Source organism: Leopardus geoffroyi, chromosome C2 (genome assembly GCF_018350155.1).
Source record: "Leopardus geoffroyi isolate Oge1 chromosome C2, O.geoffroyi_Oge1_pat1.0, whole genome shotgun sequence".
NCBI lineage: Eukaryota > Metazoa > Chordata > Mammalia > Carnivora > Felidae > Leopardus > Leopardus geoffroyi.
This window is the reverse complement of record NC_059333.1, coordinates 45,757,208-45,774,821: the sequence shown is the minus strand read 5'-3', so window position 1 is coordinate 45,774,821 and position 17,614 is coordinate 45,757,208. Positions and strand designations below refer to the sequence as shown.

General features: G+C 35.5%; 1 protein-coding gene across 7 annotated transcripts in view; it reads right to left on the bottom strand.

Annotated features, from left to right (window-relative positions):
* EPHA6 (EPH receptor A6) overlaps nucleotides 1-17,614 on the bottom strand; it is an 868,006-nt gene that overhangs the window by 149,666 nt on the left and 700,726 nt on the right. For 5 of the 7 annotated variants that reach the window (XM_045501713.1, XM_045501714.1, XM_045501717.1 and 2 more), the window contains one exon: nucleotides 8,524-8,649. The exons of the other annotated variants lie outside the window; for them this stretch is intronic. In XM_045501713.1, coding sequence (XP_045357669.1) covers nucleotides 8,524-8,649 — 126 coding nt within the window. The remainder of the gene's footprint in view (nucleotides 1-8,523; nucleotides 8,650-17,614) is intronic. 7 annotated transcript variants of the gene reach the window in all.

The window sequence follows — 17,614 nt, the reverse complement described above, 5'->3', positions numbered from 1 at the left end:
TCTAAAACATTGAGTTTATAAGAACCTAGGATTCTTCATTTATGGATTTCAAGGTGTCCAGAGACCTCCTGAAATTGTATGCACATATTTACATATATGATCATATGTCTATTTTCTTGGTGAAGAGTCTGTTATTTTTGACCAAGAAACAGTATAATCCATTAGAAATCTGAGTCCATGACCTGTATTACAACATCAGCACTCTATAGGAGTCCTTAAATTCATAAATTCTGCAATTGATTAAAGGTTTCATAAACTGGATATTATTTGAAAGTTTGAATTATCCCTTCAATTTTGTATATGCTCCCATCATGAGTTTTCTTATCCCATGTGGGATAAGAAACATCTTCACATTGTCCTCTGTAAGTTTTTAATTATTTTTTAACCTGTTGTGTATTTTTCCTCAGTAAGTCAAAGAACCGTGCTCTTTGGAACCAACTGACTTGAAGCAATAGAGGAAGCAGACTAAACACACATTGACATTATCCAGCCAGCCCCTCTTGCACAGGTTTTGAAACTATCAGTATATCCCAAAAAGTGTTTTTAAATAACCACCTAACATAGCAATAAGAGTGTGCAGATATTTTAAAGGGGTAGTTTATTGGGGACATGACTAGAAATACAATTACTCATATCACTTTCCTTGTGCTTCTCTTGGCTGGGAGTGGTCTCTGTCATTTTATCAGTGACTCTCTTTTCTCTATGCCACTCCTTAGTCCTGAGATAGAATAATCTTGTTCTCCTGCCCATTCCTGCCCCAGATTTCCCATGCCAGTTTTTTAATAGTTGCAGTTCTGCAGCGTTTCCTTCTGAAGCTTGCAGATGCACAAACTTTCGAGGAGGAGGGTTCTCTGGGGAGAACCATATAAAATAAGTACTGAGTAGGGGCTATTGGGTCCTAGGTGGAATCACACAAATGTCAAGGAACAAAGAATCCAGGAGTTAGGAATCCAGATGAAAGTTTTTCTTTTTTGTTTTTTAACCATAGTTCATATTTTGAATAATTTATTCAGGATTTTACTTTGTATGTTTAATCCAGTTTTTCCTATACCCTTTATAATTAGCTTTTGGTTTGAGTGGGCACATGCAAATACTGATTCACACACACCTCACTCAAGGTAATTGGCAACATTCTCAGCTGCAGAAATGTATAAAATATACATCCTTTAATTAAAGAGCTTTTCTCCTCTTAAAAGTCTCTTACTTAAAAAGTAAACCACTGTCTCTTATCTTTTATGCATATTTATTACAACAATATTTTGTTAAAGATAAAATAAGGTCAATTGTCATCTATACTACATAAAAATATGAAAAGAATAATCATCCTCAGAACTATAGCCAATATAAATTATTTTGTCAGAAATGATTAATTTTGAAATATCAAATTATGGATCTCAAGCAAAGTTACTGACCTTTTTTAGAATGCCCGAATATATAAAAAATGAGATGGTTTACTTTGATTTTTCTGAACTGCAGTTCAATTGTATTTAAAAGTTATATACTTCCCTACTGTTGATTTCCCTTGGCATACTGAGTTCATGCCAATTTTCCTTAACTTACATATATTCTTTCAAAGTCTGCCACTTAGTCTTATATATTTGTGTTACTGCTTTTCTTCAGTCCTCTGTATGCATCAAAACTGATATTATATTCACTAGCTCTGAGAATCTCTGCAGCTTCAACTTTATTTATCATTCCTAACTTATTTCTACCATCTAAACTATATGCCTTCTGAATAAAAATTTTTTGCCTGAATAATAGTGCATGTAATATTTGCCCTGACTCCATATCAGATAGGATTTCACATGAAATATGGAAAAGAAAATATTGATAATCATGGTTAATGGATTTTGAAGACATTTTAATATTGGCTTAGCTCTGTAAGTCCTTTGCTATAGAAATGGTCTACTTAGATCTGTTGTTAGTGCATAGAAAATTGGACTGTGAATTCATTTCCTAACATTGCTAGTCAGGGGACACTCATGAGGATATGAAAAAGTCTGGCTATCTGAGTAGAAGGCTCATTCAAATCTTTTTTCAAAGGGTAAAAAATAATAGTAAACATTATTTTAGTTATATATTTAGTGACTGCAAATCTGGTGTTTGGGTCCCATATGTTCATATTTCTCCTGCTATCTGTTTCAGTGTAAGCAGAGGAGTCTCATGGGATTGATTCACTCCATCTTTGCCATTTACTTTGAACCTAACACATGGAAGGCAATGAAGAGAAGCTCAGGTAAAAATGTCAAAAGAGGTGTTTTATATATAGCATTGTATTTAAAGCACTAGCAGACAAACTGAGATGGTGTTTCAGAAGAACAGTCCCTCAACAACTGAAGAGCTTCCAAGATTAACCACAAAGGAAGTATTAGGAAGATCTTGAACAATGATTTCTTTCAGAATTTATCAATTTCTAAATCCCTCATGCTGCCTGTTTCCTTTGTTTTCTCTTTCATAGATTTTGGTTATAATTGATAAATCTTGTTAGTTTAAAGTGTATGTTTGAGTTTGGTCTTGAATCATGTGTGTGTGTGTGTGTGTGTGTGTGTATAATTAAGTAAATATTATATATATATGTGTGTGTGTATAATGTGTGTATATGCATATAAATATTATATATAGTAAATTATATATATTTACATATAAATATATATGTAATATTTACCTAATTAAAGAAAAATACAGTCTCCCACAACTGACTAAAAACTGCTAAAATATGTAACCTAGAATTTCGATGATCTAAACCTACTAACTTAGGTTATTATTTTCTGAGTAAATATTAGATGATGAGTATGCTTTTATATTTTATAAGTAGGTCTAGTTTTTAAGACACATTGTAATGTCTGGATCTTAGTGTAAATTTAAGATACTACACGATGTCAGATAGTTATTGCTGTGCAGTGACAGAAAAGAATAAATCAGGAAACGTCCATATATTATCCTATCATTTTAACTGTGTAATTTTATTTCTCAATAACTTTATTATGCTGGTTTTATTTGTATATGCTATATGTATGCAATCGCCAAAAACATAAAGGGTTTGGGTAGAGGCAGAGTCTGTCATACGATAAGCCACACATCTAAGACCCTATTTGTAATCAGTGCTCTGTGACGGAAAAAAATGTTCCATCCTACTTTCAGATACTGTATGCCTACAGAATTAAATCAAAGAAATAACTTGATGGAGGCACCTGGCTTGCTCAGTTGTTTAAGCATCCAGCTTCAGCTCAGGTCATGATCTCGCAGTCTGTGAGTTCTAGCTCCATGTCGGGCTCTGTGCTGACAGCTCAGAGCCTGGAGCCTGCTTCGGATTCTATGTGTTTTTCTCTCTCTCTGCCCCTCCTCTGTTCATGCTCTATCTCTCTCTCTCTCTTGAAAATAAATAAACATTAAAAAATTTAAAAAAAGAGGGGCGCCTGGGTGGCGCAGTCGCTTAAGCGTCCGACTTCAGCCAGGTCACGATCTCGCGGTCCGTGAGTTCGAGCCCCGCCTCGGGCTCTGGGCTGATGGCTCAGAGCCTGGAGCCTGTTTCCGATTCTGTGTCTCCCTCTCTCTCTGCCCCTCCCCCGTTCATGCTCTGTCTCTCTCTGTCCCAAAAATAAATAAACATTGAAAAAAAATTAAAAAAAAAATTTAAAAAAAGAAATAACTACATGTATTAAAAAGGACAATTTATTTCCATTTTAGAGTACGTGCCTGATTATACATTTAGAAAGGGGGCATTACTTCTTTCAGAGAGGTAGAATTTGATTCTAATTTTTTAAAGTTTATGTATTTTTCAGAGAGAGAGCGAGAGAGCGAGAGAGAGAAAGAATTAGTGGGAGAGGGGCAGAGAGAGAGAGAGGAGGACAGAGGATCTGAAGCAGGCTCTGTGTTCACAGCAGAGAGCCAGATGCAGGGCTTGAATTCATGAACTCTGAGATCATGACCTGAGCTGAAGTCAACCCTTAACTAACTGAGCCACCCAGGTGCCCCAAATTTGACTTTAATAAGGAGGTATACAGCAGGGGAAGACTTTGCATTAAAAAATATAATATCAGTTCTGCCATTCTACCTTCTCCTCTCTCAGCTTCCTTCTCTCTTCTATTTCCTTCTCTCCTCTTGTCTCTTCTTCTCTCCTGTGACTTTTCTTACTTTATTGAGTAACTACTGCTTGAAAGGCACTGCATCAAAGAATATTACTGGGTGATCAAAAAGAATGAAATCTTGCCATTTGCAACAATGTATCTAGATGGAACTAGAGTGTAAGTGAAATAAGTGTGTCAAAGACAAATATCATATGATTTCATTCATATGTGGAATTTAAGAAACAAAAGAGATGAATATAGGGGAAGGGAAAGAAAAATAAGATAAAAACAGGGAGGGAGGCAAACCATAAGACACTCTTAACTATAGAGAACAAACTGAGGGTTGCTGGAGGAGAGGTTGGGGGGGGGGATTGGGCTAAACGGGTGATGGGCATTAAGGAGGGCACTTGTTGGGATAAGCAGTGGGTGTTATACATAAGCGATGAATCACTAAATTCTACCCCTGAAACCAGTACTACACTATATGTTAATTAACTTGAATTTAAATAAATTTAAGAAAGAAAATAAATATATGAATATACTTGCTATTTAATTTTCAGTCAATTAGTTTCTGGCATTTTTCTCTATTTGAAACTAAGAAAGATAACTCTTTACTACGACCTTTCTAGAAATAAAAAAGGTCATATAGACAGTATAAACAATTGACAATAGTTAAATAAATACTGATTTTAGGCTTGTCTGCTTTCTGGGTCTCATAATTAAATGATTCATTGCAGTTAGTGCAAAAATAAGTACTATAGGGGCACCTGGGTGGCTCAGTGGGTTGAGTCCCACTCCTGGTTTTGGCTCAGGTCATGATCTCACAGTTCATGAGTGCAACTGCCCCATTGGGCTCTGCGCTGACAGAGCAGAGCCTGCTTGGTATTCCCTCTCTCACTCGTTACCCCTCCTATGTGTGTGTGTGTGTGTGTGTGTGTGTGTGTGTGTGCTCTCTGTCTCTCTCAAATTAAATAAATAGACTTAAAAAAATAAGTACTGGGGCGCCTGGGTGGCGCAGTCGGTTAAGCGTCCGACTTCAGCCAGGTCACGATCTCGCGGTCCGGGAGTTCGAGCCCCACGTCAGGCTCTGGGCTGATGGCTCAGAGCCTGGAGCCTGTTTCCGATTCTGTGTCTCCCTCTCTCTCTGCCCCTCCCCCGTTCATGCTCTGTCTCTCTCTGTCCCAAAAGAAAACAAATAAACGTTGAAAAAAAAAAAAAGGAAAAAAAATAAGTACTACATAAACACTGTTCCTTGATAGCATAGTGTGACATGAATACAAAGAAATGATTTTATAAGAAACATCATCGTGTATCTCATTTAAATTCGATTAAGATAAGTAACTGGGGACTAAATTAGCACCATCATTAGAACAGGCTTTGTGATTTCCTTGAATCACATAGCTAATGTCTTTTGAGACCCTCAAGGTACTGTGACAAAGAATCAATTGGGATAAAGCAAATTGATTGCTGCCCAGTCGCCATCAAACATTGGCCAACTGTTCAAAGTGCCACGGTACAGGTCAAGGGAGGAACTATTTTCTTGATGATGTCTTAAACCTAACGGGTGATGAGTTCATTTATTAGATAGCAAAGAAATACTTTTAAAAAATATGAAAGAATAAAAACTCATGATTACTACTTCATTCTCCTTTACACAAAATTATAAGGGAAATTCTCGGGAAATAACCTATAGATGTATGTAAGAGGATAAAAATTACCTTTGAAATTGTAGCAGTCATTACTGAATAGTGCCCGAGGAAATGCACAGGGATCACTTATCAAAGTGATATAAGCCAGGAAAAGTGAGTTGAGTTAATTTCAGTTTGAGGGAACAGGAACAAGTTTAGATCTATAAATTTTTTATGAAGCAATTTTGTTACACCTGATTTGTATGTAAGTCATGGAAACTGAACTGAGTTTTCTTTCCTATGAAAGCTGGAGGCAAATTTGGCTTAAAGCCTAGAAGAACAGAGTGCTAGAGTGTTCTTTCAGATCTCTCTCTAGAAAGTTGCTTCTGTGTATGTGCTATAGATACATCATCTTTCTTCTATTATTCTCAGTGGCTAAATGACAAGGGTTATTTATTTATTTATTTTTAGCAGTAATGCTGAATAATTCAAGTTACTTCTGAACTTTGTAATGTCATTTCTGCCAAACATACCTAAATCCACTGAGATTTGTCATTAAGAGTTAAGGATTAAGCTATTAAACTACAAATCATCCATTCCTCAATTCTAATCACTGAGATATTAATAATATATGTGAAAACTGCCTTTTTATATTTGCAGCTCTGAGAGCTTAGCTTACATAGATTTTTATTTTGTGTCTTTTGCGACACCACCATCACCACCAACAGTAAGAATAATATCATTTCTGAGCAACTGATACCATTTTTGTTTCTAAAGAGGAAAAAAAAAAGTGGCACTCATTAGAATTAAAACTGCTAGTTTTAAATTCATGTAGTTTTGGTTCCTACTGTATCAGTGGCATTGCTGGCCACAAAGCCTCCAACCATATCGGTAATTGTCCAATGATAAAACCAAATGACATCAAAGCATATTTACGATTCGCTATTTTGTATGTTTTAATTAAGAAGGCAAGGGTAATTGAAGAGCAACAGAAAAATAGAAATGTAATAATGTTAGGGCTTGTTGGTATAATATTGTTAAGAAAAGCAAGAAATGTGCGTGTTGGAATTTTGTTTTTATTGGATTTCCTAGTGTCTTCAAACATTCCCAGGATTGGTTGGCTGGGCCAGCCCTCCTGAATACATTGATGTCATCACCATAATTTGTGGCACAATTATGACTAAAAAACAGCAGAATTACACTAATTAAAAAAATGTTTTTGATACAGCAGGGAGAGGGGCAGAAGGCGAGGGACAGAGAATCTTAAGCAGGCTCCACACCCAGTGTGGGGGCTGACGTGGGCTGGATCTCATGAACTATGAGATCATGACTTGAGTAAGAATCAAGTCAGACACTTAAGGAACTGAGCCACCAAGGTGCCCCTAGAATTACAATAAATAAAGCTCCAAGGGGCGCTTGGGTAGCTCAGTTGGTTAAGGGTCCGACTCTTGATTTCAGCTCAGGTCATGATCTCATGGTTGTGAGATTGAGGCCCATGACGTGCCCACTGGGCGTGGAGCCTGCTTAAGATTCTCTCTCTCCCTCACCCTCTGCTTCTCTCTCTCAAAAAACAAAACAAAACAAAACTCTAAGAATCAATACCCTAATTCTATTTCTCTAAGACACATATAAAATATAAAGTGGGTTTATATCTTTTATACAACAGAAGAAGGCAGCTTGATATTTTATAAATTGGCAGGGAAAAAAACAATTTGTTTCTGAAATAATATCATGGATAATCCAGAAAGTGATTTACTAAACTTTGAAATTTCATTTCATTTCATTTCATTTCCTTTTTTAAAAGTATTTTTTACCAATTTTTTTAATGTTTATTCATTTTGTGAGACAGACACAGAGAGTGATTGGGGAAGGGACAGAGAGAGGAAGAGGCACAGAATCTGAAGCAGGCTCCAGGCTCTGAGCTGTCAGCACAGAGCTTGACAAGGGGCTCAAACTCATGAGCCATGAGATCATGCCCTGAGCTGAAGTCAGATGCTTCACCAAACTGAGCCACCCAGGCGCCCCTGAAATTGCATTTTAAAATTTTCGATTTCCGGGGTGCCTGCCTGGCTCAGTCGGTTAGACATCCAGCTCTTGATTTTGGTTCAGGCCATGATCTCATGGTTGGTAGGATATCACGCCCTGGAGTGCTGTCAGCATAGATCCTGTGCTCCTCTCTCACTTGCTCTCTGTTTCTCTGTGTCTCAAAATAAATAAATAAACATGAAGAAAAATGCTCAATTCCCTATATTTTCTTTCTTTCATTGATAAAATACAGCTTTGGTCAGACTGACATGTTTAAGGGGAAACTGTGCATTAATTTTCTTTTTCAAAAAAGTTCTTCAAGTTTCAAATTTGCTACTTTCTGGCTTTTCCTCCAATCATTTCTCTTTAGTAAAATTAAACTTTAATTAAATCTCTATAAACTTGCTCAAACATGGAATTGCCTGTCAATAATGCTGTTTTTAATTCTCTTTTCTAGTGAATTCCAAGTGGCAAAGTAGCTCCACTTTATCTTATTTTTATTCTTGAGTTATAAAATTTGAGATCTGAAGCTCTAGTCCTTATTTATGTAAAAATTATTCTAGAGGAGGCAGCAGCAGTATGCTAACTGGGTGTTCAGGTTACAGATCTGTCTTCCACTTCCTTTTACCACTTTCACGGCATTAGATATTATAAATGTGGTCCCTGCACTAAAGAAAGGTCACTTGTATTTTTTTTTCAACAATATATCTTAGAAATATTTATTTCTGTATTGTGTATCTTTCAGTTGTGAGCACAGTCCTGTGCTGTATATGGTGGCAGAAAACTTCACCTGAAATACCTACCAGCAGGAATCCTGGGGGGCAGAGATCCTCCCCCTGGCACTGGATGCGGGGCCTGGATGCTATTTAAAAACCCTGCCCTCAGGAAGCTGGGGCAAAACGCCTCCACCCCAATGGCCGGGAAGGATCCTTTTAAGAGATAAAAATGGACATTAATCAAAATCTATTTGTGGAAAAGCTGTTGATCATTTAACTGGGGAAAAAAATCCTATCATTAATAAAAACATCAAACTTTACAAGAAAGCTATAAAATTAAAAGGAATGAATGCATTTTTATTCATAATTAAAAAAAAATCAACTTAGGTTTTGAAAAGAAAGTACTCTTAACTAGTTACAATCCCAAACGATGTACAAGTAGTAGAATGTGAAGATAAAATTTCTAAACCTACATTTGACAAAGCAGATATAAATAAAAGTCACTGAGGTTGTCTATTTGCAGAGTCGTCCACATGAGTGACAGACATGCAGGAGACAGCCACAGCGGGATCTGAGATCAAAGCTGCACTGGAAGAAGCAGTGTTTTGCTTTAGGTCTATCAGCAGTAGTGCTTAAAATGAGGAAAGCTTTTACACCATCCAGCAATTATATATGTTTTTGAAATAGCGGTAAGGAAATCCATATCCACAATTCTTAATTTGTTACACCTTTCTATTAGGGAGAAGACAGAGTTTGCAAAGGTAGAACCACATGCTTTTGCACTTTTAAGAAGGCTACTGTGAAGCAAAAAAACCCAACAGGAAACCACTTGGAAGTTTATTCATAAGATTATATCATGAATTGTGAATAAAAGAATGTCAGAGCTGGAAAAGACATCATAGGTCATCCAGTCAAAAATTCTCATTTATAGACTAGCAAACTAAGGCATGAAAAAGGGAAGTGATGTCACTTAGGTGGCAGACTCCTAGGACAAAATCTTCCCAGTGTAGATTAAAAATAAATAATGAGCCATTTCCTATTTGGGAGATTGCTATTCTCTGAATATGAATCAGAAACCCTTCAGTTTGGAATAACAGCATTATAATTTGGTATCTCAATGACCTGAAAGACACTAAAATCATTCAGAAGAAAATTTAATATACATGCACTATCAGTGCGTGGGCAGTACTGGTAATTGATATGGTATATCTAAGTTTAATCACAGTAACACTCTAAAAGCAACTTACACTGATGGTTATAAGGAATGCACATCATTTGGGGCCTCTGAAGCTCCAATCAGGCCCAGCAGTTTTCAAATAAAGAGACCTTGAATCAATCCTCTCAGGCTCAGTTTTAGCAAGTCTTACATTTTTGAAGAGACTTCACTCTGTTCCTTGACACAAATTTCGCACCTAAAATATGTTAAAATTCATAGCCCCTTTGAAATCTGACCAGGATTAAAGGGACCTGGTATAACACATTCTATACAACTTGCTTCTACAGAGAGAGCTGATGCTAAAGAAAAGCCAGGATTTCTTAGATCTTTACAAATGCTTAGAAAGCGAAGTTACAATGTATATTTTAATGGGTGAGGCCTATTTATTGTGCATTGGAATAAAGAAAGCATGGAAAGAAAATCAAATGCTGTAATTAAGCTGGTTTTGCTGTTGATTTTATGAGGCTTTAGTGGAAAGGTCCAGCAGAGTTTGAGTCCCTTAAACATGAAGAGATGTGGCTAAAGTGCCAAGCAGTAGGTCAGAAAGTGTTCTGAGGGAACTTTTGATGAACAATGAATCTAATTTCTCCTTTGCTATTACATGGGGTGTATATATCATTGAGTACAAATATTTCCTCATGTACAATGTTTCCCATGCAAGGCATTTTCCACATTGCAATGTTTCAACACTGTCTGAGAAAGTACCCATCACCACGGAGCATTACTGAATACCAGGTAGAGACAATTATATATTTATACTGTATTCTTAAAGTTACAAAAGAAGTGGTGATTTTACAACAGAGAAAATAATTATAAGAAATTCAGATTTTATTATAGGCAGTAAAAACAGAAATATTCCAATTTTAGCTGATTATGGACTTATTGAAGCCAAGTGATAAGAAGTTTGGTTCAAGAATATGAGATTGTAGGGCCACCTGGGTGGCTCAATTGGTTAAGTTGGTTAATTTCAGCTCAGGTCATGATCTCATGGTTCGTTCAGTTTGAGTCCAGGGCAGAGCCTGCTTGCCATTCTCTCTTTCTCCCTCTCTCTGCCCCTCCCCTGCTTGTGTGCACACTCTCGCTCAAAAGCAAACAAACAAACAAACAAACAAACAAACAAACTTAGAAAAAAGAATACTAGATTGTAAAAAAAAAAACACAAAAAACAAAAGAACATAATCATGCACAGGAAAGAAAAAAAAATATAAATGCAATTATCTCAAAAGAAATTTTGAGAAAAACAAAAGTGTGTAGAGCAGACTTTAAATAATTTTAATATGCTTCAGATTTAGAGATTTTTATCTTTTTATTATTTTGGCATATTATGTGAAATTGTTAACTTAGAAAAGATGTCCATTATTTTAACTCCTTGAAAGAAACAAAATACAAATATTATTTTATTGCTATGATTACATTGATTACTATTTCTATTGTTGTGACAGCCTGTCATATTTAATAGCAGCTTTCATTTTCCTAAACCTGCTGCATCATTCATAATGGCTTTGTGATGTTTCTTTACTGTGGGTTAAAAGGTCTTTCATTTATTGTGGCATTTCTTCCTTAAGGGACTGTCATTTTTTAATATATGAAACAAACAGAAAAGCTGGTGTACATGAATACGTATTCAATTGAAATATGATATTATGTGATAATAATGCCTTATCAGTTTCCTCCTTAGGGTCAGTCATGTCAATAGAGATTGCATGAAACATTATAGCTCTGTTTTCACAATTGAATAATGAGGCTGAATTTATTTGTTATAATTCCCTTATCTCTTAATCTACAAGAAATTAAGTTCAGGAACCTTCTGGGATTTGATATGAAGTAATTTTAGTCTGGTTTGCTCTACTGCTTAAGTTGCTGGCCCTCGCTGTCTTTATTTATTTTTTTTTTAATACGTAATTGTAGCAAAGAAAAAAGACACTGACCAAGAAACACACTCTTAACTATACTGAACAAACTGATGGCTATCAGAGGGGAGGTGGGTGGGGCGACGGGTGAAATAGGTGATGGGGATTAAGGAGTGCACTTGTGATGAACACCGGGTGTTGTATGGAAGTGTTGAATCACTGTATTGTACACCTGAAACTAATATTACACTGTATGTAAACTATAGTGGATTTAAAATAAAACAAACAAAACAACAACAACAAAATAAATAAGCAATTGTGGAACTTATTAATTATATTGTAGTTAAAGAATGAACAACATCAAACACCTGTAGCAGGATAAATATAAATGTCCATCAGTTTTTTGTTTTTACGTGCATTCAACAGACTCTTTGTCAATATAAGTTAGATTTTTATTTGATGAAAGTATTCCTTTAGCCACTACAAATTTGAAATATAAGATGTGTCACTTCACACATGCTTTTCTAAATCTCAAACAAGTGAGTTTCCAATTTGTTAGTGATCTGGAGTCAGTGAGTTAAAGAGACACCAGGATAGGACACTAGCATTATATTATCTCTAAGATAGAGTTACCAGATAATCAGGTGTCCTGTATTTTTATTTGCTAACTCTGGCAACACTACTCAAATATAATTCCAAACACTTTTGAGTATCACACTAACAAAAGACACTATTAACTACTGGTATAAGGTAAATTAACATAAGTTACTGGCTGCAGGAGTTAATTTATCCGTCCTTCAGTACTTCAGTGGTTGTCAAGGTTGCTTAGGGAGTACTGCAAATTATGACTGGGGAAAGACATTATTTAGCAAGTGAGGGTCCGCATGTGAACCAAAGGCATCGCAATAACTGGTATACCCACTGCACAAAGGAGCATTTCCCTCAAAATGCTAGTAACACCACTGAGAAACATTGTCTGAGAGTAAAGCATCCTTAAAATAATGGTTGCTAGTAACCACAGCGTAAAAAAAAGCAGAAGTTGACATGGCCCGAATTTTGACATCTGGTCTGATCAATTAATGGAGGATTCTGATTGCCCAGATTATCTGAAAGTAATGTGGTCTATAGAGTAACCAGTTTTCAACGAGTTATAGTAAAATATATTTAACACTTAAACCGAATGAAACAAAATTTTATTTTGATATTGCAGTGATCTCTTTGAAATAACTTTACATTGGACATTCAATATCATTAAGAATTTGTGTAAAAAGTTGACTATGACTTTAAACTCTACGCCTTAATTTCCTTATACGTAAAGTGAAAATAACAATTGACCCTACCTCATGGGGCTGCTTGTAAGGGTTAAAGTAAATAATCATAAATATAAGACAATATCCTTAAATGGTCCTAATTTCTTTTTTAAAAAAGAAATCTCTTTGGGGGAGAAACCGAGGTAGGCTGATTAAATTTTCTAATGCAGAACTACCACCCTCCACCACTCACATACACAAAAACCGAACAGATAAAAATCTCTTCTTTGAAGATCATGCATCAGTAATTTAATTTTGTCTGAAAAATTTAATAAAGGAAATATCCCTTTAATAATGAATTTTTTTCCGATGTGGCTACTTCAAATCGTCGCCATCTTGTTTTGTTTTTGCAGATACACATTTTGACCTATGTGTAGAAAAAGAACACCTAGACGCAGTTAAATACAGTTTAGAATTGTAAACTGGAAATATATGCGCCCATGGTTATTAAATAATTTGTAAATAAAATATATTCATAATACTCCCCATGTATAATGCTCAACATTTTTATTGTTAGAGGTGTATACTCAGAGAATTTTGGAGAATGCTTGTTTAAACAATAAAACAGTGAGAAAAATGCTGAAGTATTTATGAAGGAAAACATTTACTTCATGAGCTTGAACAATTAGGGCAAGGCCTTGATTTCACCTGGCCTCAGGCAGTCATCCCAGAAGCCATGTTGTTCCTTATACAGTGGTTCTCAACCTTGTGTATACATTAGAAAATAGGTAGTCAAGGTCCAAGCAAACACACAGAACACACAGAAAACGGAAAAGCCACGTCTCCAACTGCTAAAAAGAGCTCTTTGTCAACTATAATGTGATGCAAGGATGATCTACACTGATACAAAAAGAAATCACAAAAAGTCCTAAATATGTAGCATCTCGTGTATATTGTGCATATGTGGTATGAGTATTATTTGAAATTAAGTGTCAAAATAAGCTGAACTTAATCATCAGATCCTATAGTGATACATTTTATGCTGTTAGTATATAAAATGAATATTATGTCAAAATAATTTTATTCCTTTTGTATTTTGTGTTTTATAATAATATAAAAGGTAACAAAGTATATCTGAATAAATATATAACATAAACAAATTAGTATTCACATAGTAGAGAGTTTTGGCTCAAACATGTCTACTGAAAATGACTAAAATTTTGGAGAGTTGAGAATTGAGTATGTATGCATCAGAGTAGAGATCCTTTCTTCAGCCTTAAGTATCCAGTATTCAGTTCTTTAACAGGCATATGGTAGCTACTACATGACTGCGTGGTTTAGGTTAATGATGGTACCTCTGAGCTACAGTGTGAATGAGCAAAGTTCAATGATGACATAGTCTGTTAAACCAAAGGCTATCTCAAGGGCTATTTTTCTTGAGGAATTCTCACTTCAGAACGTTCAAAGATTCTCTACTCGTTCTCTATTTATACATATGCCTGCCTATCCATCCGTATGTCTATCTACCTGCTGTTTGTCTACCTGTCCATTCCACTTATCCTGCGTCAGAAAGTGTGTTTCCTTCCAGTCCTAGTGTATCTCATGTTTTCTCTCCTGTGTGCCTCTCTTCTATTTCTGTTCCAAAAATTTATAGAGTACACATTCTCTCTTCTACCAAGAGAAGTACAAACAAAACAAAACAAAACCATAAGCTCATTGTTTGTTTGAACATATGCTTCCTAATTTTTTTTGATGGTGGTTGAAGCCTCAGACTCGAAGAGTTATATGACCATTGAAGGAAGACCAGAAACAGTAAGAAGCCATTTTCAAAAAAGGCATTTAAAGAATACATTTTTTTTTTACTCCAAAGAAATCTTTAATTCTCTTTACTTAATAACATGCAGGAAAAACTAAGCTGCTGTGCCTAGTTTGGTGGAGAAAAGATACCTGCCTCATCGTGGTGTAGTAGGTGGGCCAGCTGGGACCCCAACATTGTCTGCTTTAACTTGATCAGAAGTTGCACAGAGTAGGGTTTCAATAAAGGCAAATGGAATAAGTGGATTGGAAAAATGATTAGATGAAAAGTAATAAATTGCTCCTTCGGCAAATATCTTGCGAGGATCTAAAGGAGTACTGAGCCTGTTCAACTGCTTCCTAGGCCAACAGCCTAGATGAGACCTAATTATCATCAATTAGGCCTAACATGTGAAAGGGAACTATTACATTCATAAATAACTCATTCATACACTTATTCATTTGTTCAGTAAATATTTAGAAGCACCTATTTTTTTTTGTTTGTTTTGTTTTTGCTTGGCACTACAACATACATTTCTAGTACAAAAAGAGGAAATCAATTTTTGATAGGACACTGTTATTTTCAGGAAATGACTCTAACTAAGCTAAGCCAAAGTTACAATTACAAAATCTTTTCATTTCCTAAATTATTATAAATGGAAATATGCCTACAACTAAATTCATGTTTTCCTCTTTAGCTAGCTACACAGCTAATCTCCATGAAGATTCTGCAGCACCAAATACAATTAAAGATCATGCAACCATTACTGTTTGTTTTTGGCTTTTTTTTAATCCTTCAGGTCACTGCAATATGAATTTTATAGATTTATCATCCTGTTGTTGTTCAATAGGTCACAATAAAAGTATTGAAGCAAAAAGGGTAGTTTCATGGCTGGATTTTTATGAGTTATTTCTGCAATGCTTTTAAAAAGAAATTTGTAGCTTTCCTTGAGTTATTTTTAAACTTTTAGGATATGCTTGATAAAATTATGGTGGTTGTATTTTTTTAAAGCTAGCATTAACAAAGAGAATTAAGATATTCTGAAGCTGATCAAAAAAGACATTTATTAAAGTATTTTTAAATTTATATTTAAAGTAGACATTCTCTGACTCTTTAAAAACAAATGTTTTAAATGTCTGAGTTTCCTTATCTGTAAAATGATGAACTTGGACTAGCACTTAGCCGAATTTCCTTTAAGTTCTAAAAACCTGTTTACATAATTTTTATCCCATTTGTTACATTGAATTATATTTTCCCCAAATACGGATTATGTCCAGTGGTCTTACCTATGTTTGTATGTGGTGGGACTTGGAATCTGAATTATTAAAAAAATGTTCTGACTAAATTTGCAATATGCCAACACATTCATCAGTTTTTTAAAAATGCCTAGGCTTGAGACCAGAATTTTGATTCTACCATTCACCAGCTGGTTCATCTAGGGTAAATTATTTAGCTTCTCTGATAATTTCTTCATCTGAAAAATGGAGCTAATAATACACATATCACTTATACTGGTTTACTGCACATCATGGGAAGTGCCTGTTAGCGGCTAAAAGTAAGCGTTCAATAGTGAGAGAGAAATATTATCTTCTTTAATTCACTAAACTTGACCTACCATGGCATGTCTCTATGCCTCCGTGACATTTCCTCTTGAAAAGCCCTTCTGGCCTCTGGTTACTGTCAAAACATGCCCGACATACCCAGGGAGAACTCATATTCTTTCCTCTGTGCCCCCATTTAGTCTTAGCTACTAGAACAGAGGTAGAACACTATCATAGATACATTATTTATTTGTTTACAATTTTGTAATACCAAATGCAAATGCCTTTATGGCCCTTTGGGTATAATAAATAGGTATGTCAAATTGATGACCAAAAATAACTGATGACAAAGGCACTGGGTCAAATGAAAGTTCTGGCTAAGGGCAACAAATTCAGATGTTTTAAACAACACTGTAGAAATCAAATCAAAAACATACCTCTTAGCTGAGTTCAGCCTGTGGGCTGCCATCAGGTGACTTCTGGCTTACATGTCTGTCTTTTCTACTAGGATGTGATCCCTGAAGAACAGGGACAAGTCATGCACGTTTTATTCTCCTCTGTATGTCCAGTCCCAGCGCTTGCACATAGTGGGGGCTCGATGTAATGTTTATTGAGTTTAATTAAAACCACCTTTATATGAATAGTTCAAAGGCAGTTTGACTTTATTTGGATAAATAACAGACTGAGTTTTCTTGATATCAGAGATTTTAAAACCATGTATACTCTAATAATATAAATATCCTGAAAACTGTGTATAATTACTAAATTTCAATGAGATTTGTGACTTTCCACGAAGTGCTTATGAAGAAGCACTTAGGAATGAGGGACAAGTAAAATTCTAATAAAAAAATTAAATTCTAGAGTTCTTTTATCTAAGAAGTGGTGAAGGGGTGACCTGTACTTGAAAAGCATGTCTTCCTGATGGAGTCACCACACAGGGCTTTGGTCAGCGGACTGCTACCCAGCTTTTCTTTCTGGGGTCAGACTTCATATGTTCTTTAAACAACACCCAACAGCAACAACAACAAAACCCTATATGTTCTTTTATAAAAATGCTTTTTACCTCGGGTGCCAAGGTGTCAGTTAAGGAGCTGCTAAGCAGCATTTATCCATGCGTATGAGAGCTAGATCTATTTAGCTTTGCAGCCAGAGTGTGCTATGTATTTAATATTTATAAACTGTGGGTATATCTGTCACATTATTAAAGGGAAGTTTGTACACTTGATAAAGAGGTCATGAGGCAGGCTGCCTCTGCCTCTTTGTAATTTTCTAAGGCTGCCTTCAGTCGGGATTAGTCATTGGTTGCTAGCATGTACCTTGCTGTCAGGTGTATCACACTGTTGTCTCTCATGTACAAAGTATGAAAGAGAATGTTATGGATTTAGTTTCACTTCCAGATATGGGTGATAACATCATTGGCCATCTTATCTACCAAAAAATGTGCTAAAACATAATACCAAACATGTCTCATTAAAGGCTAAGTGATTGAAATTCCTTTCAAAGATCTGTTAGCTTTTTAAGGTCAG